Below are 27,165 nucleotides of genomic sequence, written 5' to 3' on the forward strand. Positions count from 1 at the left end.
ACATGGCCCATCACATCAGATTGCCACCTGGGCTCCAGGAAGCAGGAGTCCAAAATCAACCTCAAGTGGCAAGACCTGACCACCCCTCCCCATCCCACTTAAGGGTGACCTTTGATGGGCCAGAAAACCCCAAGAATATTTTTCTATCAGTAGGAGGATGAAGTTCCTTCTGTTTTTTAATTTTATTGAAGTATAATTGATTTACAATGTTGTGTTAATTTCTGCATAGCTAAGTGCTACATATTCTTTTTCATATTCTTTTGTCATGGTTTATTACAGGATATTGAATATAGTTCCCTGTGCTATAAAGTTGGACCTTGTTGTTTATCCATGCTAAATTTAAGTTTGCATCTACTAACCCCAAACTCCCAGTCCATCCCCCCCCCTTCTCCTTGGCAACCCCAAGTCTGTTCTCTGTGTCTGTGAGTCTGTTTTGTATGTGCGTGCTCAGTTGTGTCCAACTCTTTGAAACCCCAGGGACTGCAGCCCACCAGGTTCCTCTGTCCATGGGATTTTCCAGGCAAGAATACTGGAGTGGGTTGCCACTTCCTACTCCAGGGGATCTTCCCAACCCATGGATCAAACCTGTGTCTCCTGCACTGGCAGGTAGATTCTTTATCATTGAGCCACCTGGGAAGCCCTAAGCTCCACCTTCAGCATATCTATATTTAAATGTTATGAAATCCTGTATTTGGAATCTGACTTCCTTTGAACAGTAACAGAACAAAACATGTTGTTTAAAAGTTATTTTTTGAGAAGGTAATACATCCACATAGTATAATTTTCAAAAGTTGTCTCACTCCCAATTCTTTCCCTCAAGCCACCCACTTCCCCATCCCTTTCCCAGAGGTAATCAGGGTTCCCAGCTTCTTGCGTATCTTTCCAGAGATAGTTTATGCATATACACTCAATTATGTATTTACCATTTATTCTTTTTATATACAAATGGCAGCATAGTATTCTCACTATCCTGCACCTTGCTTTTCTCACCCAATAATGTATGTTGGATATCATCCCACATCACTATACAAATGGTGTCCAAGTTTTCTTGATCTATTCTTTTTTGTCTACCTGAAAGGTTGCTGTATGAACATTTCAGGGTTTCAGGAGCCATGTGGAAAGCTTCTAACCTTTTCTTTTCACAAACAGTACATCACTGAATACCTTTTTATGTCCATCTTTTGGTACATGCATGAGTATATACAGTCCTAGAAGTGGAACTGCTGGCTCAAAAGCCATGTGTATTTTTGGTTTTGATTCTTTGGAATCATTCCTCCTTGAGTAAGTTTTCCTGGACTTGCTGTTTTCTGGAAGTTCATGTAGGGGAAGAAAAGGGGCCATGTTCTAGGCAGATCAGAGCTTTTCCAACTGGAATTTTTTTTCCCATTTGGTAGTTCTTTCAGACTTCTCCAGAGACAGTAAAGAGGGGCAGCTGTTGGGTTCTTCACAAGAACACTCCCTTCTCTTTCCCCAACCCCTACCAACTGCTCCTCTCACAAGTATAGACTACTTTCTGCAAATATGGCTTGTCTGAGTACTTCCTTGTTGAGGCCCCTCCCTGTCTCTCCTGAGACTTCCATATGGGTTGAGGAAACGTCCCACCTGCCCATGCTCTGTTACCGCTGTTATGTATCTATATGGTCTTGCACTTAGGGAATAACCTAAAACTTGGCTAAGAGTCCTTACCAGTGCTATCTCACATCTGCAGCCTTGACCACTCCTCTCTAGCCTTTGAAATCTCCTTGCACTGGTGCTTGATTTCCTCTGCCTCTGGCAGCCCTCTCATCTGTTTTCAGCTATTTCCTAATTTTGTCAGATACAAAGTCCTTCCTTTTCTCCTTGTAGCTTCTGGGTGAAGACTGAGATGAAAAGAAAAAAAAAAAAGGCTGACTTTACTCCTTATATTTAAACCAGAAGTCAGAATATACTTTTTAAATGTTTAATTAAATGGACAAAAATGTCCTTCAGTGAACACAAATGCACCATCAACTTTCTAATGTGCAATGAGCTTGGACTTCCAAGAATGGCCTTTCCCATGGGCTTTCTTTCCTGTATGCGTTCTCTGATGTACAATAAGATTTGATTTTTGAGTAAAGGCTTTCCCACATTCTGCACACTTATAGGGTTTCTCTCCAGTATGAGTTCTCTGATGAACAGTGAATGTTGATTTTTCTCTGAAGGCTTTGCCACACTCAGTGCATGCATAGGGTTTCTCTCCTGTGTGTGTTCGCTGATGTATTATGAGCTGTGACTTCTGGCTGAAAGCTTTCCAACATACAGGACATTCATAGGGTTTCTCTCCTGTATGAATTCGCTGATGTATAATGAGCTTCGACTTTTCTCTGAAGGCTTTGCCACATTCATTGCATTTATAGGGTTTTTCTTCTGTATGTGTTCTTTGATGTATAATGAGATAAGATTTCTGGGAAAATGCTTTTTCACATTCATTGCATTCATAGGGCTTCTCTCCTGTATGACCTCTCTGGTGTAGCATGAGATAGGATTTCTGAGAGAATGCTTTCTCACATTCATTACATTCAAAGGGTTTCTCTCCTGAATGAGTTCTTTGATGTACACCAAGGTTTGACTTTTGGGTGAAGGTTTTCCCACACACATCACATTCATAGGGTTTCTCCCCTGTATGAGTTCGCTGATGCACAATGAGGGTTGACTTCTCGTTGAAAGACTTCCCACATTCCATACATTTATGAGGCTTCTCTCCCGTATGAGTTCGCTGATGTATAATGAGAGTTGACTTATCACTGAAAGTTTTCTTACACTCATTACATTCATGGGGTTTCTTTCCTGTATGAGTACTATGATGTATAATTAGATCAAGCTTCTGTATGAAAGATTCCCCACATTTGGTGCATTCATAAGTTTTTTCTCCTGTGTGGGTTTTCTGATGGACAATGAGGTTTGACTTCTGAGTGAAGGCTTTTCCACATTCATTACATTCATAAGGTTTCTCTCCTGTATGAGTCCTGTAATGTATAATGACAGTAGATTTTTCTCTGAAAGCTTTTCCACATTCTGGACACTCAAAGGGTCGCTCTCCTGTATGAGTTCTCAGGTGTATAATGAGCTGAGATTTTTGGCTAAAAGCTTTTCCACATTCTGTACATCCAAAGGGTTTCTCTCCTGTATGAGTTCTCCAGTGTACAATGAGGTGTGACTTCTTGCTGAAAGTTTTCCTACAGGCAGTACATTCAAAGGGTTTCTCTCCATTTTTAATTCTCTGATGTAGACTAAGACCCTTCTTTTGCCTGAGGGTCTTCCCACACTCTTTATATCCATAAGGTTTCACTCTGGGAGTTGTTTTCTCATACTCAGTATGGAAGAATAATTTTGCACATCCATTATCATATTTCTTTCCCACAGAACTTCTACTATATAAGTCTAAATTATCAACCATATTATATCCAAATGATTCATATTTCTGGGGCCTTTGTATTGAAGCAAAAAGATTTGTACTCAGATAAAGTATGTTTCCAAGTTCATTATAGTCAAGGCCACTCTTACTGGTAATTGTTTTCTTGTCAGGGAATCCAACTTGCATCAAATATTTATCTTGGTCATCCTGATGCTGTCTCTCAATCTGTTCATCAACCTGGCAGGCTTCTTCTAGAAAGAAGTACAGTAAACCACCTTTATACTTTGACATTATGGAACGGACCTTCTTTAGAAATGTTTTGCCACATGAAAGCTAATACTGATATGTCATTTTATCAGAGTTCCTGGAGAAAGAATCTTGACCATCAAATCCTGTTCTTTTACTTAACTCCCACTTGCTAGCCTTTTTGTTACCAAGAACAGTCTTATCCTAACACTTCAGTCTTTTTTACTTCTACTTTTATATCACTCTGGGGACCTTATCACCCTGGGGACCTTATCACCCTTTATCTTCATTTATCATATGAACTCTTTTAACTATTCCTGATATACTATTGCTGTTGCTGTTAAGTCGCTTCAGTCGTGTCCGACTCTGCAACCCCACAGACAGCAGCCCACCAGGCTCCCCTGTCCCTGGGATTCTCCAGGCAAGAACACTGGAGTGGGTTGCCATTCCCTTCTCCAGTGCATGAAGGGAAAAGTGAAAATGAAGTTGGTCAGTTGTATCCGACTCTTAGTGACCCCATGGACTGCAGCCTACCAGGCTCCTCTGTCCATGGGAGTTTCCAGGCAAGAGTACTGGAGTGGGTTGCCATTGCCTTCTCCTCCTGATATATTACTTCCACCTAGATAGAAATGAACACTGCGACTCATGGACTCAAATCTTCCAACAATCCTGAAATCCACATTTTCAATAAAATGTGAGAGAAAGATCCAGAATTAACCTTACAAAAACAAAGAAACCTAATGATCTTTGCTGAATTTGGATTTTTGCATTCATCCTAATGATCTTTGCATTCATCCAAGTTGGCATTCACAGTTCTTCAATACCAACTTCTACTTTTGCCTATACTATTTCCACTAAAAACTACATCTATTATTAATCCAAATCCTTCTTCATGTTTCATCACCCACATAGCCCAGTCCTGCATGTTTTGCTATATTCATAATCTAGATAAATTTCAAGAAGCAGTTTAGTCTTTTCAAAAAAAAGTTTACTCTGATCTTCTTATATAACTTTAACTTTCATTAACTTCTAAAGTAGTCAGTTATCTGTGCCACTCATTTAGACAGTTGAAAGCACAAAGCCTTGCTTTTAATATATCATCAATTACAAGATGCATATTACTCCACATTTTAATACCACTAAATCCAGATTCACCTTACAATCAATCAATGACATGTCATTAATTGGTAGCAAATTTTCTTTCTCAGTGGTGTGTTTTAAAATCAATGGTGTCTTGGTCAGTAAATACTTTTTGCATATATATTGAATTTTTATTTTTTGTAGTTTAATTTTCTTCTCACCTTTTCCTAAAATTTTATATGAAAAATTTCAAACATACAAAAGAGTTGAAAGAAGAGTACAGTAACTACTCATATTACCACTTAGATTTAACAGCAACATTTAAGAGTAATACTGGATTTTAAAATGGATCATGCAGCTGTGGCTTCTCTTCCTATGACTTCCTTTCTTTCTATAGTAAAGCACTAGTCCTTAACTGGGTGTGAACATCACAAAGAAAAGTTTTTACAAAATACATTTGATGGGACCCAAGCTCCACCAAGGATCTGCTGAATCTGGACCTCCTTAGGTGTTAAGAAGCAACACAGCACATGTGGCTAGGGCTGTAATTTCTCTAGCCCAGGATCAAATCCTGGATCAGACTTTTACATGTTCTGTGACCTTAGGCATATTAGCTAATCTATTTGTATCTTACTTTCACATCTGGAAAACAGGAATTGTAAAAGTATCCACCTATTGTATGTCTATAGGATTAAATTAATTACAATAGGGCATGCATAGCACTTCAAATGTTTACTAGAAAAACTACTACTATAATAATAGCTACTACTATTATGATTAAGAATTATTATACTATAAAAAGAAATAAGGACTGTCTCAGGATATTTAATATATTCTTGAATTAAATGAAAAAAGACGAATAAAAATATGCACAGTAGACTACCATTTTTCCATGGAGGAAACAAGTATAAAGTATATATTTAAAATAATATAGGCTCATTCTGTAAAAAACAGTAGGATAAACTTTTAAATTTTAATAAATGGTTACCTATGGGATAAGGAAAGGAAAGAGTAGGATGGAGAGGGAAAGAGGCTGGACTTCTTTGAATATACATTGTTTTCTAGATTTGATTTTGGAATCAAGTAAATATTTTACAAATATTTTATATAATTATAAAGCAAAACTGAAAATAAAAGGATTACCTAATAGTAATAAGTATCAACTCATTCTGTATTTCCTAACAACCACGCTAAAAATTCTTGATTCTCAATGGCACCAACATGATGAGCTCAATTGAATCAACCCATTGTACACATTCAGCAGTCTCAGAATAATACTAACAATACTACCATCAGATGTAAAATTAATAAATTAAAAAAAATTTAAGCCCAGAATTTGATTTGGAAATATACATTTGAATACATGATGTATTTTCTCTTAAAAAATCTTTTACATAGTTCCTAGCTATGTCAATTTAATAAAAAGCCTAGAAAACAATTCCCTACCATCCCAACTGTGGTCATGAAACATTACCACTAAAAAGAACCAAAGCTCCTTGGAGAAATGGCTGCAGGGCAGGTACAGGAAATACATAATATGAGCCTGGAATATCTTGTAACAGAAAGCAAGAAAGCTACCAAAGACTCAGGACCCAACTTAAAGGGAAATCCACTGGCCAGAGATGGAGCAGTTTGATTTATAATAAGGCAATGGATGAAAACATAAAAGTGCTTAAATCCATAAGTCCATAAATGATACTCAAAAAAGACGTATTAGGCACCTTTGAATGATGCAACAAAACCGACTCATTTTGAAAACTGGTAAATAAATGGAAAAATATATGTAACTCATATATAATCAAATACAATTGACCCTTGAACAACACAGGGGTTGGGGGCACTGACCCTCTGCACAGTTGAAAATCCAATTGTAACTTATTGGCCCTCCATACAGGCAGTTCCTCCTCCAAGTCTGTGGTCCCATATCTGTGGATTCAATCAACCATAGATTGTCTAGCACGGTATTATTAGCATTGAAAAAGGCATAAAAGTGGAACTGCACGCTTCAAACCCATGTTGTTCAAGGGTCAACTGTAACAGATGGAGGGCAATCCCTCTTTATGGAAGTATTCCAGCTAATCAACAAAGAAGGAAAGTCCTTAAAAGTGCCAACTTACAAATTTAGAACAAATGATAGAAAATGCATAGTTTTTCCAACCATCTTAGTAATACAGTAAGCACCCTACATATGAACCTTCAAGTCTCGAACTTTCAAAAGATGCAAATGTGCATTCACATGTCCATTCACGTAAGTCAGAGTAGTACCATATAGCTGATTGTGTTAGTTGGGTACCGAGGCTAACTTTGTTGGACTTAAGAACAAATTGGACTTACAAATGCACTCTCAGAAAGGAACCTGTTCATATGTAGGGGACTTACTGTAATTGATTCAGGCAAGAATCATCAGTGAACATTAAAACCACTGGGTAAAAAATTTTTGAGGAACAGGATGTTCAGAGTTCGGCAGTTCCACAAAATGTTAAATAGTTAGCACACAGTCTAACAATTCTACTATGTATGTACTCACAAAAAATGAAAATGTACATTTCAAAACTTCTGCATGAATATTCATAACAGCATTATATTTAAAACAGAAAAAGTGAAAATAACCTAAATGCCCATCAACAGATGAATGGATAAACAAAATGTGGAATATCCATACAATTAAATATCATTCCACCATAAAAAGGGATGACACATACTACAATATAAATGAACCTTGAAACATACAAATGAAAGAAACTGGACATAAAATTCCACATTTTGTATGGTTCTATTTATATGAAATGTCCAGAATAGGCAAAACTAGAGATAGAAAGTAGATTAGTGCTTGCCAGGGGATGGGGGCTGGGGGATTGGAGGGTGACTGATAAGGGTTAGGAGTTTCTTTGAGGGGTGATAATAATGTTCTAGAAGTAGACAGTGGGGTTAGATAGAATATTCTGTGAACATACTAAAAATCACTGAGTTTTTGAGTTTCACTTCAAAAGCATGAATTTTGTTGTATATGTATTATATCTTAATAAAGATATTTTAAAAGAGAATCAAGATGCTTTAGGAGACCGAATCTGATAGGAATATCTAAACTGGATAGAATCAGGTAATCCAATCCAGAATTAGACCACTAGTGCCTAGGCCTGTGACTAATGTGGGCCTGGCTTCTGATGAGCAGTGGGAAATGAGAACAACAGAAGAGGCAGGGCTTGGGGCCAGGGGGCTGGCACTTGTAAGACACCTGTATTACAGGGAAATGGGACTGTGCAGAAACTTATGGGTGAGCACCAACTTGAGAGTGGCCTGGTGGGTGTAGAACAGGGGAGAAGGTGTTAGTCTTAGGTGTTGATATCCCTGTCCTCCATAAACCATCCCTGAGATATTCCTGAAAGTCATTTCACAGACCCTCACCCCTGACTTCTGGAGAAGGCAATGGCACCCCACTCCAATACTCTTGCCTGGAAAATCCCATGGACGGCAGAGCCTGGTAGGCTGCAGTCCATGGGGTCGCTAAGAGTCGGACACGACTGAAGCGACTTAGCAGTAGCAGTAGCAGCAGCAGCAGCACCTCTGACTGACAAGCTGGGATCTCCTGCCCCCATAGCCAGGTCAATGCCACTTACCTGGAAAGCTCCAAATTGGAATTTTTCCTTCTGGCAGGCATTTCTCTTCCACCTCCAATTTGAGGATAAGATCTGGTTTGGTAACACGATGCCCTGCTAATGAGAAATGAAAGTCATACCTCCTTGGTCTTCAGAAATTCTGAGAAAAAGGAAGGTGGAGTGTGGGGCAGTACAAGGGATGTATTACTTGACACAATGGTAGTCAAACCAATTCACCTGGATTTTGAGTTCCCAAACACCTTGTCAGGAAAGCAAAGAGGGGAAAGGAACTCTGATCCTTGGAATTTAATGTCAAACTCTTCTATAGTTCAGAGGCCTAACAAGTTTCCAACTTGAGAAAGGAAATGGCATTCTTGTTGGACAGAGTAATCATAAATAGCAAAATTACCTTAGGAAGCCATTCTTACCTACAGAGACCAGGTTGCTGTAGGTCTCCAGCATCACGTCTCTGTACAGGGTCCTCTGTGGAGGGTTCAGGTACTGCCACTCCTCCTGGGTAAAATCCACAGCCACATCCTCAAATGTCATGAGTCCCTGTAACTGTATATTCTTTTATTTGAAAATGCTGACCACTGAATGATAAGGATGGGATAAATATAAGGGAACTTCTGTTTGGGTTCCCAGTTCATGATGATGACAATACAGGATGTCTGTCAAGTTATTGACCTACTTGGTGGAGGGAAAAATCACAAGTCATGGTTGAGAAACTATTATACTAAATAATAGAATATTTAAGACAATGTGGTATTAGGATGGACAAGTAGTCCAGTAGAACTAAAAAGATAATCCAAATGTGTAGGGACACCTGAGTAATGATAAAGTTGAAACTTGAAAATAGTGAGGAGAGGATGATATTTTCAAATAAATATAGATGGGTTACTGGACCAAAAAAAATTACATTTAACCCCTAACTCTCACCATACACAAAAATCAGCTACAGGTAAATTGTAAATCTAATATGAGAGGTAACACAATGAAGTATCTGGAGAATACTATAGGAAAATGTTTTTGTAAGCTTACGTAGGGAAAATCAAAAACAAAGACATGAACAGCACTACTCATAAAGGAAAAGATATACGTTACAAGATTAAAAATACAGCAGTAAGAGAAGAGGAACTAAAAATAAAGAGCCTCTTGATGAGGGTGAAAGAGCAGAGTGAAAAAGCTGGCTTAAAACTCAATGTTCAATAAATGAAGATCATGGCATCCAGTCCTATCATTTCATGGCAAATAGATGGAGGAAAAAGTTGGAAACAGTAACAGATTTTATTTTCTTGGCCTCCAAAATCACTGCAGACGGTGACGGTAGCCACGAAACTAAAAGAAGCTTGCTCTTTGGAACAAAAGCTATGACAAACCTAGACAGTGTATTAGAAAGCATAGGCATCATTTTGCCAACAAAGATCCATATAGTTCAATCCCTTGTCCAGGAAGATTCCACATGCCACAGGGCAACTAAGCCTGTGCATCACAACTTAGAGTAGAGTCCACCTGCTACAACTACTGAAGCCTGCATACCTAGAGTCCATGCTCTGCAGCAAGAGAAGCTACCACAACGAGAAGCCCATGCACGGCAACTAGAGAAAGCCCGTGGGTAGCAACAAAGAGCCAGCACAGCCAAAAAGAAATAACAATTTTAAAATGCATACCAAAAATTTTCAAAAAAGAATATACAGTACTGTTAGAAAAAAATACAGCAATAAAAAGGTAAGTATTGATGGGGAGATTATCTTCAGCTTTCATAAGTGATAAAGGGTTCTTATCTGGAACATATAAAATAACTCCTACAAATCAAAAGAAACACAATCAGCACAGAAAAACAGACAAGAGATGTGAATACTAAAATGAAAAACATATGGACATATGTTCTGTGAACATAAGAAAATGTACTTAACCCCATTAGCACTCAGGTAAATGAAAATTTAAGCCCCACTGAGACACTACTTGGCACTCACCAGAAACATTATAATTACATGATTAAAATGCCATGAAACTGTGTGGACATGGGAACTCTCACACACTGTTAACAGGAATATAAAAACTGGTATAACTGCTTGGGGAAAAAGTTTGCATTGTTTACTAAAGTCAGTGACTGCAAATACTATGATCCAGCAATTCTACTCCTAGGTACACACCTTAGAGAAAATCAGGCACATGTACTCTAGAAAACAAGTACAAGGATGTTCACAGGAGGACTATTTCTAATGCTAAGTTGTGGGGAAAACCCAAATGTCCCTCAGCAATAATGGGCCAATTGTGGCACAATCTTTCAAAGGAATACTATGTGGTAACAAAAAGGAATCAACTACAACTGCATATCCAACACAGATGAATGTCACAGATGTACTAATGAGCAAAAGAATCCAAACACAGAAGAGCACATACTGCATAATTCTGTTTATATGCAGGAAGAGAACAGGCAGGCCTAATCCATGCTGTTAAAAGTTAGGACAGTGGTTTCCTTTGGGGCTGGTATTGATTGGAAGAGGGCATGAAGGGGGATTTGGAGGTCCTGATTATGTCCTAATCTTGACCTTGTTTCCAGGAGTGGCTCCACAGGGTGTTCACTTTGTCATAATTCATCAAGCTGTACACTTATAAACCATACTTCATGTATGTTATAATTAAATGTATTTTATACCTTTACACTTAAAATTATTTTTGACAAGTGCAAAGACACTTCAATGGAAAATGGGAGTTCCAATTTCAATAAATGGTATTGGAACAACTGACTATCCATATGCAAAAAAAAAAAAAAAAAAACTTCAACCATACCTCCAACATATATAAAAATTAACTCAAAATGGATCACAAACCTAAATGTAAAATCTAAACCTACAAAATTTTTAGAACAAAATATAGGAGAAAATCTTTTTAACCTTAGATTTGCCAAGTATTTCTCTGATGTGACACCAAAACTCAAGACACTGTTAAAAGAATAAAAACCCATAGAATGGGAGAAAATATTTACAAATTGTATATCTGACAAAGAAGTTGTATTGAGAATACATAAGAACTAGAACTCTCAAAACTTAAAAAGCAAAGAGACATACTTTATCAAAGTTAAATGGCAAATAAGCACATACCAAGATGCTCAACATCATTAGCCATGAGGAAACCAAATCAAAACCACAATGAGCTACCACTACATACATATTAGAATGGGAAAAAACATGACAATGGCAAGTGCTGGTGATGCTGTGGAATAAACAAAGTCTCATTTATCATAGATAGAAATGCAAAGTGGTACAGACACTTTGGAAAACAGTTTTGCAGTTCCTTATGAAGTTAAGTATGTACTTCCATAGTATCTGCAATCCAACTCACAGGTATATTTACCCAAGTGAAATGAAAACTTATGTAAATCCCAAATCCTGTACATGAACATTTATAAAGCAGCTATATTTGTAATCACCAAAATATGTAAATAACTCAAATGTTATTCAACCTGTGAAGGAATAAACTGTAATACACACAATGTAATCCAACTCAACAATAAAAATGAAAGAACTAATGATACATGCAAAAACATGGGTGAACCTCAAATGTATTATGCTAAGTGAAAGTAGCCAGACCCAAAAAGCCACGTACTATATAGTAGTAGTAGTGTTAGTCGCTCAGTCGTATCCGACTCTTGGTGACCCCATGGACTGTAGCCTATGAGGTTCCTCTGTCCACGGGATTCTTCAGGCAAGAGTACTGGAGTGGGTTGCCATTCCCTTCTCCATGGGATCTTCCCGACCTGGGGATTGAACCCAGGTCTCCTGCATTGCAGGCAGATTCTTCACCATCTAAGCATACTATATGATTTCATTTCTATAACATGGGAAAGGCAAAACTATAGAGACCAAAAATATATCAATGATTACTAGGGGCCAGAGTGTGGCAAGGGGTGAACTACAAAGGGGAAATATAGTTGACCCTTGAACAACACAGGTTTGAACTACACAGGTCCACTTATATGCAGATTTTTTTCAATTAAATATATTGGAAAAATTTTGGAGATTTGCAACAATTTGAAAAACTTACAGATAAACTGTGTCCCCTAGAAATATAGAAAAAGTCTTGAAAAAATAGTATATATATATAGATATTGTTCTATCCTTGCATAGACATAAGGTGATTTTTTTTTTTTTTGGCCACACTATGTGGCTTCCGAAGAATTGATGCTTTTGAACTGTGGTGTTGGAGAAGACTCCTGAGAGTCCCTTGGACTGCAAGGAGATCCAACCAGTCCATTCTAAAGGAGATCAGCCCTGGGTGTTCTTTGGAAGAATGCTAAAGCTGAAACTCCAGTACTTTGGCCACCTCATGCGAAGAGTTGACTCATTGGAAAAGACCCTGATGCTGGGAGGGATTGGGGGCAGGAGGAGAAGGGGACGACAGAGGATGAGATGGCTGGATGGCATCACCAACTCAATGGACGTGAGTTTGAGTGAACTCCGGGAGTTGGTGATGGACAGGGAGGCCTGGTGTGCTGCGATTCATGCGGTCACAAAGAGTCGGACACGACTGAGCGACTCAACTGAACTGATATGGCTTCCAGGATCTTAGTTCCAGGCCATGGCATTGAACCCTGGGCCCTCAGCAGTGAAAACTCAGAGCCTTAACCAGAAAGACTGATGTGAGGTGTTCTTCTCTGTTTCGCCTAATTCAGAACTCAGGCCAAAAAGCAGTAGGCATTGCTCTAAAAGACTGCAGGGCAAACTAACAACCCACAGATGCCTGGGGCCAAAGATTACAGTCCAGACAGACAACAGACTGCCTAAGGCCTGAGATTCTGTGGCAAGTTAGGATATTCAAAAATACCCACATACAGGGAAAGGTAGAAAGCCACATACATGCACAGAATAGGACTTACGCTCACAAAAGACATGAGAAGACTAACTGCTCTAATTCTTCATGAGCATAGAAAACTGAAAAGCTTCCAAATTCTTACATGAATTGAATATAAAATTGACACATAAACTCATTTAAGATTGTACAAAATAGAAAAATGCAGACTAATCTCACTTATGAACAACAGTGTAAAAATCCTAAATAAAATACAGTTGATCCTAGAACAACTGAGGGTTAATCCCTGTATAACTTATATTGGCCCTCCATATCAGAGGTTCTTCCACATTTGTGGATTCAACCAAGTCCACAGGACTGTGTAGTACTGTAGTACTCACTATTGAAAAAATCCACATGTAAATGGACCCGAACAGTTCAAACCCACGTTGTTCAAAAGTCAGCTGCATAAGCAAACAATAGATCCACATTAAGACAATAATACATCGTGACCAATTAAGATTTATTCCAGCCATACGATGATAGTTCAATATTAGAATATTCATTAACATAAATCACCATTAAACAGACCCCTAAAGAAAAAACTTATATGAATATAACTAATATAAGAAATGCTGATACAAAAATATTGAAACAGAATTCAATACCCAATCCTGATAAACATAAACTATAGATTAGAATAAATGATAATTTCCTTAAAATAACCAAAGATAAAAACTGATAGATAAGATAGGAAGGAGGGAAGGAATGAAGGAAGGATTAGAATGGAAGGCAGGAATGGAAGGAAGAAGCAAAGGCAAACTGGAATGGAAGAAAATAAAGGATGGACAGAGGGATGGACTGGACTAGAGGGATGGACTGGACTGGAAGGAAGGACAGAATGTATGTTTTGCATAGGGGCCTTGGATCACCATGGATAATGTAATGATGTGATTTAGGGTTGGGGCTGGCTATACCACAAAGATCAACCACGTGATTTAAGGTGGGGGCTTTGAGTCACTCCCAGAGGGGCTGGAGAGAAAGAGCAGCCACATGGACAACCATGCCTATAAAATGAAGCCCCAATTAAAAACTCTGAACACTGAGGCTCACAAGAGCTTCTCTGGTTGACAGAATTCCACATGTACTACCACACATCAATACCAATTACACAAAGTCATGCATCTTGACCTCATGGGGAGATAAAAATGGAAGCTCCATGTTTGGTACTTCCTGGGGATCTGCCCTATATACTTCTCTCTTTGGTAGGTTCCAATCTGTGTCCTCTCCCTGTAACAAGCCATAGCCATGAGTATTACTGCTTTCAGTGAGTTCTCTGACTTTCTCCAGTGAACTGTCAAACCTAAGAGTGACCTTGGGGACCCCCAAACTTGCAAGTGGTGTCAGAAATGAGGGTGGTCTCTTATCAGGACAGTTTTCTCTAACTTCAGAGTTGTCAAACTCTTCATAGATAGAATGACACAAAGTCACAAATATGCAGTTATCCCTAAGTTAATTTATAAATTTAATGTGATCCCAATTTAAAACACAAGCTTCTTAATGGTACTAAACAAGGTAGTACTAAAGATCATACCAAAAAATAAATATGCAAGAATAGCTAGAAAATTTCTGGAAAAGAAAAACTGTCAGATTTGGCAAAACCAATACAATATTGTAAAATTTAAAAATAAAATAAAATTAAAAAAAAAAAGAAAAACTGTCAGGGAGGAAAGCAGCCCTACCAGATACCAAAACATATTTTGATACAGGCATTCTATCAAAGGACAGGGTTCGAAAGACCCACTTTTTAATAAATGATGCTGAATTAACTCGAAAGCCATTTTGGAAAGACTAGATTGGATCCACACCTCATTGCATAAGGTATAAACACCAAATGGATCAGAGGCCTAAATGTAAAAAAAAATGAAACTAAACAAAGTACTGGAAGAAAGCATGGGTGAATGTCCATATAACCTGGATGCTGTTGTTGTTCACTCACTCAGTGGTGTCCGACTCTTTGCGACCCCATGGACTGTAGCCTGCCAGGCTCCTCTGTCCATGGGGATTTCCAGGCAAGGATACTGAAGTGGGTTGCCATTTCCTTCTCCAGGGGATCAAACCCACATCTCCTGCAAGTCTCCTGCACTGCAGGAGGATTCTTTACTGCTGAGCCACCAGGGGTAGGGAAAGACTTTCTAACTATGAATAAAAATCCAGATATAATAAAATATTAATAAACATAACCACAAAATACAATATAAAAACACTTTGGTAAGTCCAAGGAAAAAGCAGGGGTGAAATTTGTTGCAACATATATCACAAATAAAGACTGGTAAAACATATCACAGATAAAGATTAATATCCTTAACATATAAAGAACTCTTGAAAATCAAGGGGGAAAAAAGGACAAATACCTGACAGAAAATCAGGCAAAAAACATAAGACAATTAACAAGAGAAATAAAAATATCTCTTAAATATATGAATTATATTCAACTTTACTCATAATAACAGAAATGGCAATTAAAACTAAATATAGATACCATTTCTTACCTAGCAGATTGGAAAAAATTTAAAAGCCAGACAACATACTCTATTGGTACAGTCACAGAGAAACAAGGCACTATCATACATTGTTGGTAGGAATATAAAACAGTATAACTCATATAGAAGGGAATTTAGCAATATCTAATCAATTCTATTTACCCTTTGATCAGCAATGCCACCTATAGAAATTTATATAGAAGATATACCTGAACAAAAAGGAAACAACTGATGCATAATACATTTCATTTCAGCATTATTCTTTTTAAATTTTTGTTTATTTATTTATTTGGCTGTGCCAGGTCTTAGTTGTGGCATGTGGGATCTAGTTCTCTGACCACGGATCAATCCAGGGCCCCCCGCACTTGGAGTGCAGAATCTTAGCCACTGGATCACTGGGGAAGTCCTCAGCATTATTCTTAATTGCAAAATACTAGAAACAACCAAAATTCACACGTACATAGGAGAATGATTGAACAGACTGGTGCATCCACTAATGGAATACTATGCAGCCGAAAAAATGAATGAAACAGAAATAGAACAATCCTAATGTTCATATAAAGTCACAAAAGACCTGAATAGATAAAGCAATCCTGAGAAAGAACAACAAACCTGTAGGAATCACACTCTGTAATTACAAACTGTATTCAAAGCTATAGTAATCAAAATAGCTTGATTTGATTGAATCAAAATAGTAATCAGAATACTTGGATAAAAACAGACACACAGATCAATGGAACAGAAGGCCCAGAAATAAACCCGTGCATATATGGTCAATTAACTTATGACAAAGGAGCCAAGAATATACAATGTGGAAAAGATAGCCTCTTCAATAAATTCTAAAATAAATTCTGTTGGGAAAATTGGACAGCTACATGCAAAAGAATGAAACTGGAACACTATCTTATACTACATGCAAAAATTAACTCAAAATGGTTTAAAGACTTGAATATGGGACCCAAAACCATAAAATTCCTAGAATAAAACATAGGTTTTTTTTGGTTAATGAAAAATCATTGGTTTAATGATTAACACCAAAAAGCAAAGGCAACAAAAGCAAAATTCAACAAATAGGACTACATAAAAATAAAGCACTTCCATACAGCAAAGGAATCCATCAAGAACATGAAAAAACAACCTACCAAACAGGAAAAACATCTGCAAATCATATAAATTATAAGGGGTTAATATTGAAAATATATAAAAAACTCACAATTCAGTATCAAAAATAAACCCAGTATCAAAAAAAAAAAAAACAATTAAAAAATAAGCAGGGAGTTTTCCCTGGTGGTCCAGGGGTTAGGTCTGCCTGCCAATGCCGGGAACATGTGTTCGATTCTGGTCTGGGAAGATTCCACATGCTGTGGAGCAACTAAGCCCATGCCCCGCAATTACTGAGCCCTTGCTCTAAAGCCCCTGCTCTACAACAAGAAAAGGCACTGCAATGAGAAGCCCACGCATCACAACTAGAGAGTGGCCCTCACTGGCCGAAACTGGAGAAAGCCCAGGTGCAGCAATAAAGACCCAGTCATAAATATTTTTTTAAATCAAAACAAAAATAAGCAGAGGATCTGAAGAGACATTTTTCCAAAGAATACATTCAGATGGCCAACAGGCACATGAAAAAATGCTCAACATCGCTAATCATCAGAGAAATGCAAATCAAAACCACAATAAGCTATCACTTCACACCTGTCAGAATGGCTATTACCTAAAAGATAAGCAATAGCAAGTGTTAGCTAGGATGTGGAGAAAAGGGAATCCTTATGCAGTGTTAGTGAGAACGAAAATTGGTGTAGCAATTATGTAAAATAGTATGGGAGTCCCTCAAAAAATTAAAAATAGAATTATCATATGATCCATCCATTCCTTTCCTGGCTATTTATTCAAAGGAAACAAAAACGCTGACTGGAGATGTATGCACCTCCATGTTCACAGCAGCATTATTTATAATAACCAAGATATGGACTTTACCTGAAGAGTCCACTGAAGGATGAATGGACACAGAAAAATGTGATAGCCACACATACACAAATGGAATGCTATTCAGCCATAAAAAAGAAGGAGCTCTTGCCATTTGTGACAACATGGATGGATCTTTAGGGCATTATACTAAGTGAAATAAGTCAGAGAAAGTTAATACCATATGATCTCACTTGTATATGGAATCCAAACAAACAAAAGAGCCCTCATAGACACAAAAAACAGATTGGTAGTTACAAGACGCAGGTGGTGATGGGTGGGGATATACAAAATTGGTAAAGGTGGTCAAAAGGTACAAACTTCCAGTATAAAATATCTGTAAGTAACTCCTGGGGATGTAATGTACAACATGCTGACTACAGTTAATAATACTGTATTGTATATTTAAAAGTTGCTAACAGAAGAAATCTTGAAAGTTTTCATCCTAAGAAAAAAATGAGTAACCATGGTGATGACTGTTAACTAGACTTACTGTGGTGATCATTTTGGAATATACACAAGTACTGAATCATTATGTTGTACATCTAAAACGAATGTATATGTCAATCATATCTCAATTAAAATGAATGAGGACAATATTTGTAAACATACATGGAGCAACTTCCAGGATATATTGTTAAGGGAAAAAAGCAAGTGCAAAAGAGTCTATAAATAAAGTATACTACCTTTTTGAGTAATATGAAAGGGGAAATCATCACATGAGTACATCATGTAAAATGCCAGGTGGGATGAAGCACAAACTGGAATCAAGATTGCTGGGAGAAATATCAATAACCTCAGATATGCAGATGACACCACCCTTATAGCAGAAAGTGAAGAAGAACTGAAGAATCTCTTGATGAAAGTGAAAGAGGAGAGTGAAAAAGTTGGCTTAAAACTCAACATTCAGAAAACTAAGATCATGGCATCTGGTCCAATCACTTCATGGCAAACAGATGGGGAAACAATGGAAACAGTGACAGACTTTATTTTGGGGAGGGGCTCCAAAATCACTGCAGATGGTGACTGCAGCCATGAAATTAAAAGATACTTGCTCCTTGGAAGAAAAGCTATGATCAACCTAGACAGCATATTAAAAAGCAGAGACATTACTTTGCCAACAAAGCTCCATCTAGTCAAGGCTATGGTTTTTCCAGTAGTCATGTATGGATGTGAGAGTTGGACTAGAAAGAAAGCTGATTGCCTAAGAATTGAGGCTTTTTTGAACTGTGGTGTTGGAGAAGACTCTTGAGAGTCCCTTGGACTGCAAGGAGACCCAACCAGTCCACTCTGAAGGAGATCAATCCTGAATGTTCCCTGGAAGGACTGATGCTGAAGCTGAAACTCCAATACTTTGGCCACCTGATGCAAAGAACTGACTCACTTTTTAAAAACCCTGATGCTGGGAAACAATGAAGGTGGGAGGAGAAGGGGACGACAGAGAATGAGATGGTTGGATGGCATCACTGATTCAATGGACATGAGTTTGAGTAAGCTCTGGGAGTTGGTGATGGACAGGGAAGCCTGGCATGCTGCAGTCCATGGGGTCTCAAAGAGTAAGACCCAACTGAAGGACTGGACTGAACTGAACTGAAAGGGGAAATTTTTAAAATATACCTTTATCTGCTTCTTTTAAAAAGAAACATTATAAGCATAAATCAGAAACTAACAAGACTGGTTATCTCCAAGGTAGAATGAGAATTGTGTATTAGGTACAGGAAGAGGTGACAATTCTGTGTATATATTCTGTCTTCAAATCATATTAACATTTTATATATAGTATAAAGATAAGGATAAAGTTAAATCAACAAAGATGTAAAGAAATAAAATCAAAATGGAATACAGAGAGAGAAAATGAACCTAACTGTATACCAAATAAATAACATAACCACACTATATAGGAAAAAAATCAAAAGGAAAAATTAATTCATGTAACTTCTAAACAGAGTACTTTGATTACATATCCTCAGTATAAAAGGCATGCAAACAATTCGTGTACTGTACTCAATAGGTTGATTTTTCACAGGTGTGTAGGAATTCTGAGTCTATCTTCTGTATATTGTAAGACTAAGAAAATGAATCAATATATTGACGCTAGGAGCCAGTGCTCTCACTGTTGGTGAAGGGAGATGCAAATATGGAGTAAGAGAGGTCTAGGAAGATTCCTGGGATATTGCATAAATTCAAGCTATGCATGTATGTATGTGTGTGTATACACAGACATACAGAAACACAGTTCACTGAAAAGACCTAGAAGTAATGATGCCCCAACAGCAATGAGCATACCTACCATCCAGATTTTGATTTCTATATATAATTATTCACTAACAGGAACCAGTGCTGCTTGGAGAAATGGCTGATTCTAGGCCTCGGGTAGGAAAAGTAAAAGATGGAAACTGGAACATCTTATTATGTCAGCAGTAAGGTAGCGCTCAGAAAAGTATCAGGATGTGACAAAAGGACACAAAAGCCAGCTAGCGGATCCCCCTGGATAACTCAGGGGCAAGTGAGCAGCAAAATAAATAATGACAATTATAATAGGTTATAATCTACTGAAAAAGTTAAAATCCATAAAAATTAAAATTCTGTATTAATGATATAAATAAAGAAGAGGGAGCCCCACCTCCTAATACCATCACTGACCTTGGGCATTAGGATTCCAACATGTGAAGTTTGGGGGCACACAAACATCCAGACCATAGCAAAGGTCAACAAACAAAAAAATCAATCATATTTCTATATACTGGCAATGAATACTTGAAACTGAACTTTTAAAAACAAAACCATTTACAGTGGCTTAAAAAATGAAGCATGCCATATTGTTGTGGAATGAACTGTGTCTCCACTAAAATTCTTAAGCTGAATGCCCAAACCCCCAGTGTGACTGTATTTGGAGACAGGGCTTTAAGAAGGTAATTAAGGTTAAATGAGGTCATAAGAGTGGGACCTGATCCAACAGGATTGGTGTCCTAAAAACAGGAAGAAACACCAGAGCTTCCTCTCACTCTGCAGATGCACAAAGGAAAGACTATGCGAGGACAGTGAGAAGGCAGCTGGCGATAAGCCAGGAAGAATTTCCTCACCAAAACCAACTCTGATCTGGGACTTCTAGCCTCCAGAACTGTGAAAAAATAAATCTCTGTTGTTTAAGCCACCAAGTCTGTGGCATTCTATGACAGCCTGAGCAGACTGATACACATACACAGAATCTGTATGCTGAAAATTATAAAATGTTGATGGAGCCAGTAAATGAATATCTAAATAAATAAAAGGAGAGATAAATAAATACTGTGTTCATGGACTGGAAGACACAATATAATAAAGACATCAAGTCTCCCCAAAATGATCTATAGGTTTAACTCAATTCCTATCAGAATCCCAGCAAGATCATTTTTAGACATGTAAACAAGATTATTCTGAAATGTACATATAAAGATAAAGGCACAAGAATAGCCAAAAAATGTTGAAAAGGTTGAATAAAGTTGGAGAAATCATACTACTTGATTTCAAGACCTATCATAAAGCTGCAGTAATGAAGACAGTGTGGTACTGGCAGAGGATTAGATACACAGATCAATAGAACAGAAGACAGTCCAGAGATAGATCCCACAAATATGGGCAACTGATTTTTGACAAAACCATAAAATCAATTCAATGGAGAAAAGATGGTCCTTTCAACAAATGGGGGTTAGAACAAATAGAAATCCATTTGCAAAATTATGAACCATGACCTAATCCTTACGCCTTACATAAAAATTAACACAAAATGGATCTTGAGTCTAAATCTTGAGTAAACCTAAAATTATAAACAATAGGAGAAAATCTTCATGACATAATGTGATATTGTGACTCATAATAAGAAATTAATTTTTGGTCTTAGCTCCCAAATTCTGGCAGAAAGAGCTCCTGAAACCCTTGGAGTATCTCAAGCAAGGAAAGCAATAAAAGTGTCTTTTGGTATATTAATGAGATGACTTTAGGACCCCACCTAAGGAGGGGGTCCACGTGACTAGAGGACTGGAAGTTTTACTCCCACCCCCTAACCTTGGGGATGGGGAGAGGGACTGGAGTTTAAATCAAAAGTCAATTGCTAAATAAATAACAACAACAAAGCCAATGGCCAATGAGTTAACCAATCATGCCTATGTAAAGAGTTCAGTTCAGTTGCTCAGTTGTGTCCAACTCTTTGTGACCCCATGGACTGCAGCACGCCAGGCTTCCCTGTCTGCATAAAAATCCAAAAGGACTGGATTCTGAGAGCTTCTGAATTGTGAACACATGGAGGTGCTAGGAGAGTGACACACCTGGACCTAGAGAAGGTGTGGAAGCTCTTCCCCATATACTTGGCCTTTACATATCTCTTCCATCTGCATGTTCATCTGTATACTTTAATATATCCTTTAATAAACTGGGAAACATGTTTCCCTGAGTTCTGTGAGCCACTGTAGCATATGAATCTAACTCAAAGAGGGGGTCACTGGAAGCTCTGATCAATAGCTGGTTGTACAGAAGCACAGGTGATAAGCATTGGGCTTTTGACCAGCATCTTAAGTTGGGAGGTGGGGCCGTCTTGTGGAACTGAGCCCTTAACCTATAGGATCTGACACAATCTCCAGGTAGACAGTGTCAGTATTAAGTTGTAGAACACCCAGCTGGTGTCAGAGATTTGCTTGTTGTGGGGGGAATCCACCACACATTTGGTGACCAGAAGTATCAGAAGTGTTATTTGTGAGAGTAAAGGAAAACTTATGGGAGTGACACAGTAGGAAAGAACTGAGCTTTTCTCTACATAGGAGATACAAAACTAGAGTTTTTCCATTTTAATTAGGGTGAGGCAAAGAGTTCTTAGACCTGACACTGTTAGGGGAAGCACACTGACTGAAACCGCCCACCCTGGCCAGGCACCATAGTAACCATCTGCATGATCTGTTTTACCACAAGAGGTCCTGCTAAGGAACACGGAACTAATAAGCCACCACCAACCAGAAGAGTTCAGGAAAGGTCAAAAGGAGACACCACATGTCCGACCATCTCCCAGAATCCTCTCTGGCATACATGTTGGCTGAACAAGGCATGCATCAGCAGGAAGGACTCTGAGTCAGAATGATTGGTTAAAGACAACCCGGAAACCATAAAATCCCATCACCATAAAACCCAAGACTGCAAGCCATGTGGCAGAATATTCTCCTGGGTTCCTTTACCCTACTGCTCTCCACCCGGTGCCCTTTCCCAGTAAAATCTCTTGCGTTGTCAGCACATGTGTCTCCTTGGACAATTCATTTCCGAGTGTTAGACAAGAGCCCAGTTTCGGGCCCTGGAAGGGGTCCCCCTTCCTGCAACAACACCAAAAGCACAACCCATAAAGGAAATAGTTCATAAAATGGACATTTTCAAAATTAAAAATTCTTGCTCTGTGAACAACACGATTAAAAGACAAGCCACACACTTGGAGAAAATATTTACAAACCATGTATCTGACAAAGGACTTGTACACAGACTATACAAAGAACTCTCAAAACGCAATCGTGAGAAAAACAATCCAATTTAAAAATGCGCAGAAGACTTGATCAGACACTTCACCAAAGAGGATATGCAAAAAGTAAATAAGCCTATATAAAGATATTCAATATCACTGGCCATTAGAGAAATGCAGATTAGTCTGTGATTGAAGACAACTCCACCACCTAAAGGAAGATTCAGCAAAGAAATGACTTGAAAGGCAACTGAAGGAAACCTTTACTTCCCTGAGGACTTGATGTGTTCTCTTAGAAGAGTAAATGGAGCCAGACTAATACTGTAATGTGTAACTGTCTGTTACACCCTAAGTCATGTGTCTACATTTTAATTTGGCCTTTGCTGTCTCTCATCTTCCCTGGTATTAACACTTACTTATAAATAATCTATTTTCTGTTTGAGATTCCTATATCGCTGAACACATCCATGGTAAAATAAAAGGAAGAGACAACATCCTTACCTGGGGTTCGGCCATTCCCTCCTCTTCTTGAGAAAAAACAAGAGATGTGTGAAGACTGAGCTAGAAGAGTGGAGAAGTGTAGAGCATATGAGAGACCCCATCAGGCTTCCAGTGCCCAGAAATATCTGCCTAGAAATCCCCTCACACCAGCTGGGCACATGGCTGCTCTGTGGAAGTTTGGGAAACCATGTGGTTTTAACAACCACTTGTGTATTCTTGAGTCTTTTTCTCATGCGAAAACAAAAGTTTTCTTCTGTAGATATACTTGTGTACTGACTCAGAAATTGTACTTCTAGGTATTTTCCTTAATGAAATAAATAATGGATCGCAATTTCTCCTTAAGTGTAGCTTCATCTCAGCATTGACTTTTAACAATGCCAAATTTATAATCCATAATAAGGGATTAAATTCTATGTAGCTATTAAAAATAATCTTGTATGGAACTGTACACTTATTATCTGTTTATTTTTCTGTACGTTTCTAAATTACAAGTATTTTAAATGTTATACGATAAATTTTTAAGCTGAATCATAGTAACTTCTAAATGAAAAAAAGCTAAGTTATGGAACTGCAGGAACCCATGCGTTAAATGTTTAAAAATGCATACACCTTATACACACTACAAAATGTCTAAGAATTACAATATAAATATAGGGGCATAAAATTAGTTCCTTTTTATTTTCTTCTCCTCTCATTGCTAATCAATCTACAATGCAAATGTTACCTACTTTTAAATCCCAAAAAGAAACTGAACTTTAAAATTATTATTCCCATGCGTTTTAAGCCAGATCCCCCCAGATTCCATACCACCAGTCCCTGCCCGACCTTCCCAAGCCCCAAACTCTGGGCGAGGCCCTTTATTGGGTGAGTACTCAGGTGCCTCTTCTTGCTTCTCCTCACCTCACTGGGGCCGTCTCGCCCAGGAGTCAGAAGGAAGCCCTCTGGTGCAGATTCACTTCAAGTGGAGCATTCAAAACAGGCCCCTACCTAGGGGGCTCAGAAAAGGGGATACGGGCAGGAGAGGTAGGGGCACCTAGGCAGAAGCCTGAGGATGTGTATAAACCCTTAGCGCAGGTCACTGTGCTAGAAAATGTGTAAAAGTCAACATTTAGTAAGCCCCATTCAACCCTGACTAGCCCCATAACTTTGTCTACAACTGAGCCCACAAATCCTCATTCGCTGACCTCTTGGTCCACCATCACTCACTCACCCCACATCCTCCCACGTCAATGACCCCCCCAAACCCGCTTCATTCGTTCCCCAGAACTCCCCATCACTCAGCCCATCATCCCTACCACTCGCTCCCTCAACCTCTTTCTCGACAACAGATTTTCTGCTCGGTGCAGAGGAGACAGTTACGAGAACTAGCGCCGGAGAAGCACTTCCGCTTTGGGACCAACTCAGGCTCCGCAGCCCAAAGGGCTGCAGCGGCCGGGTGTGCGCACTCTCAGTGGGGCCTTTGAGCCCGCGTCCGCCAATAGTCAACATGGGGCCCCCTCCCGCCGGCCGGACGCGAAAGCAATGGGGCCGCAGCGCAGGCGCAGAAGAAAATGGCCGCTCCGGTGACGTCACTGCTCTGTCGCGATGGCCGCGCCTACCGCTTCTCCTCCCTTCTAGGGCCGCAGTGTAGAACAGGTGTTTATGATCTACAGAGGCCGTCATTCCTAAGACTCCAAAGACCGGTTTCCTTATTGCGGGAGGGGAAATGCCCAATTAAGGAAAACGCTAGCAGGCGGGAATTTGATGTCTTGAACCTGGAGGGCAGCATCAGGTTTGCAGGTGTAATTGAATAGGAACTCGGGATGCGTGGCAGAATTGTTCTGCGTGCACAAAGGCTGAGGGTAGGAAAAAGTCGCTGGCTCCATCCAGTGGCCAAGGCTGGGAGTTTACAGTCTAGCGTTTGAAGGACGGTGTGCGGACAAACAAGCTGCTGAAGAATAAATAAACGGCGACCTAGTACATAAACACACACCGGGATGAAGGGGATGTGTTAAGTAGTGGCTGGGAGGCTGTTTTCTCAGGATGGGCAGGGACAATCTCCTTTTGTCGGAGGTTACAGTTACGCTGATCAAAGGAGCCAGCCACACAAATATCTGAATCAAAGAGCTTTGTGGTGGAAGGTGAGGCTGTTGCAAAGGCCCTGCCTGAAGTAGGACTGGTTTGGCATATTGGAGGAACAGAAACAATGTCAGTGTGTTGGGAATGTAGGAACTGTGGGCAAGGGAGAAGTGAATGGGTGGCAGATGCCCTAGGGCCTCCCCTGCCAGGAACCGAGCTCCTATTTCCTTCTGGACATAATGGGATGCCATTAAGGGGAGGGGTGTCAGATTTTTAAAAGTCCAGTCTGAAGCAATCTGGCATTATATATTAACTTTTTAAATACATGTATATTTGACTCTTTTTTTTTTTTTATTGCTTGTCTTGCACCACTAGAATATGAGCTATGCAGGAATTTACTTAAGCACCTCCTGTATGCCTGGTAGTGTTCTAGACATTGGGAATATAGCAGGGAAGAAGACAGAACCAACCAACCAAATAAAATGATAGAAACAGCTATGTAATCTAGGGCAGGACTTAACTCCTCTGGGCTTAATTTCCTCATCTATAAAATGAGGATAATGACAGCACTTACCTATAGGACTGTGGTGACAAATGAACCGTTAATTGTAAATAGTTCAGAACAATCCCTGGCACATACCAAGTGCTAGTATGTAAGTGATGATGATGATGATATTGATGATTAAGATAAAATTAGACATGTGTCTGTATAAAACTTTTACTAATAAGGAAAAAATAAAAAGATGACCTGCAGGCTGCTTTGTGGATAATAGATTTCAGAGGGCAAGGATGAAAACAGGAAGAATAGTGAGGAGGCTTCTGCCAACGGGCCCAGTAAGTGATAATGGAGGCTCAGACCTAGCTCAGTATCTCCTGTGTGCCAGACACTGTGTGAAGCACATATGACCTGCCTCAGATACTCCCCATTTTCTGTGAACAATCCTGTGGTCCTCCCTCTTGTCAGGTGAGGAAACTGAGTCCCAGAGATACTAAGTAACTTGCCCAAGGTCACAAAGGTTCCCAAGATCAGATCTTTAACTTCTAGCCAATAATACTTTGTTTATTTGGTATACCACAGAACTTTTGGAAAGTATCTGAGGGTCCTTATTCCAGAACCATTAAAAACAAGGCAACAAATATTTTTTGGCCAGGAATACATATGGAGCTTCCTAACAGACAAAGCAAAGAGAGAAAGCAGAAAAGTAACTCAGGTCTCTTGCACTCTTAAGGATTTGCACCTCCTGGATACAAAACTTGTCAACTCTCTGAATGCATCAGAAGGTGGAAAACAGGAGGATCTGGACCTTTAGGGCCCATGTTATTCTGGCCTCTTCCAGCCTGTAAACATAATTTCTCTACCACCTTGTATATATACATACATACACGCACCCCTACATAGAGAGGAAAATCCTACAGAGTTGGTGGGTCTTGGAGTACAATGACTGCCAGATCCAAAAATGTCCCTGAACTAGTGATACAGCCCTACAGAAACTGTCCCAGGGTTCAGAGTGCATATCCACAAACTATGTGAGACCGATT

General features: G+C 39.0%; 1 protein-coding gene across 12 annotated transcripts; it reads right to left on the reverse strand.

Moving 5' to 3' along the window:
• Positions 1 to 158: 158 nt before the first annotated feature.
• On the reverse strand, positions 159 to 25,388 carry ZNF182 (zinc finger protein 182). 12 transcript variants are annotated; one of them, XM_061409954.1, is made up of 6 exons: positions 24,880 to 24,968; positions 24,469 to 24,651; positions 23,569 to 23,628; positions 8,724 to 8,856; positions 8,317 to 8,412; positions 159 to 3,624 (listed from the first exon to the last, which is right to left on the reverse strand). In XM_061409954.1, the coding sequence occupies exons 3-6, from the start codon at positions 23,581 to 23,583 to the stop codon at positions 1,994 to 1,996; spliced, it is 1,875 nt and encodes a 624-aa protein (XP_061265938.1). In that variant the 5' UTR covers positions 23,584 to 23,628; positions 24,469 to 24,651; positions 24,880 to 24,968; the 3' UTR covers positions 159 to 1,993. The 12 variants fall into 12 exon arrangements, with proteins under 12 accessions (XP_061265938.1, XP_061265936.1, XP_061265933.1 ...); XM_061409952.1 differs by having other exon boundaries at positions 24,864 to 24,953; XM_061409949.1 differs by lacking the exon at positions 24,469 to 24,651 and having other exon boundaries at positions 159 to 3,621; positions 8,317 to 8,409; positions 23,569 to 23,591; positions 24,864 to 25,388.
• Between the last annotated feature and the right edge of the window lie 1,777 nt (positions 25,389 to 27,165).

Source organism: Bos javanicus, chromosome X (assembly GCF_032452875.1).
Source record: "Bos javanicus breed banteng chromosome X, ARS-OSU_banteng_1.0, whole genome shotgun sequence".
Lineage (NCBI taxonomy): Eukaryota > Metazoa > Chordata > Mammalia > Artiodactyla > Bovidae > Bos > Bos javanicus.

Coding starts and splice junctions, on each gene's coding strand:
- ZNF182 (XM_061409946.1), bottom strand. CDS start 25,230: ATGACGGCCTCTGTAGATCATAAACACCTGTTCTACACTGCGGCCCTA. Junction 8,857..23,568: donor AGGGAATGGCCGAACCCCAG/GTAAGGATGTTG, acceptor AAGAATATACAG/TTACAGGGACTCATGACATT. Junction 3,625..8,316: donor TCCAATTTGGAGCTTTCCAG/GTAAGTGGCATT, acceptor ACTTCTTTCTAG/AAGAAGCCTGCCAGGTTGAT.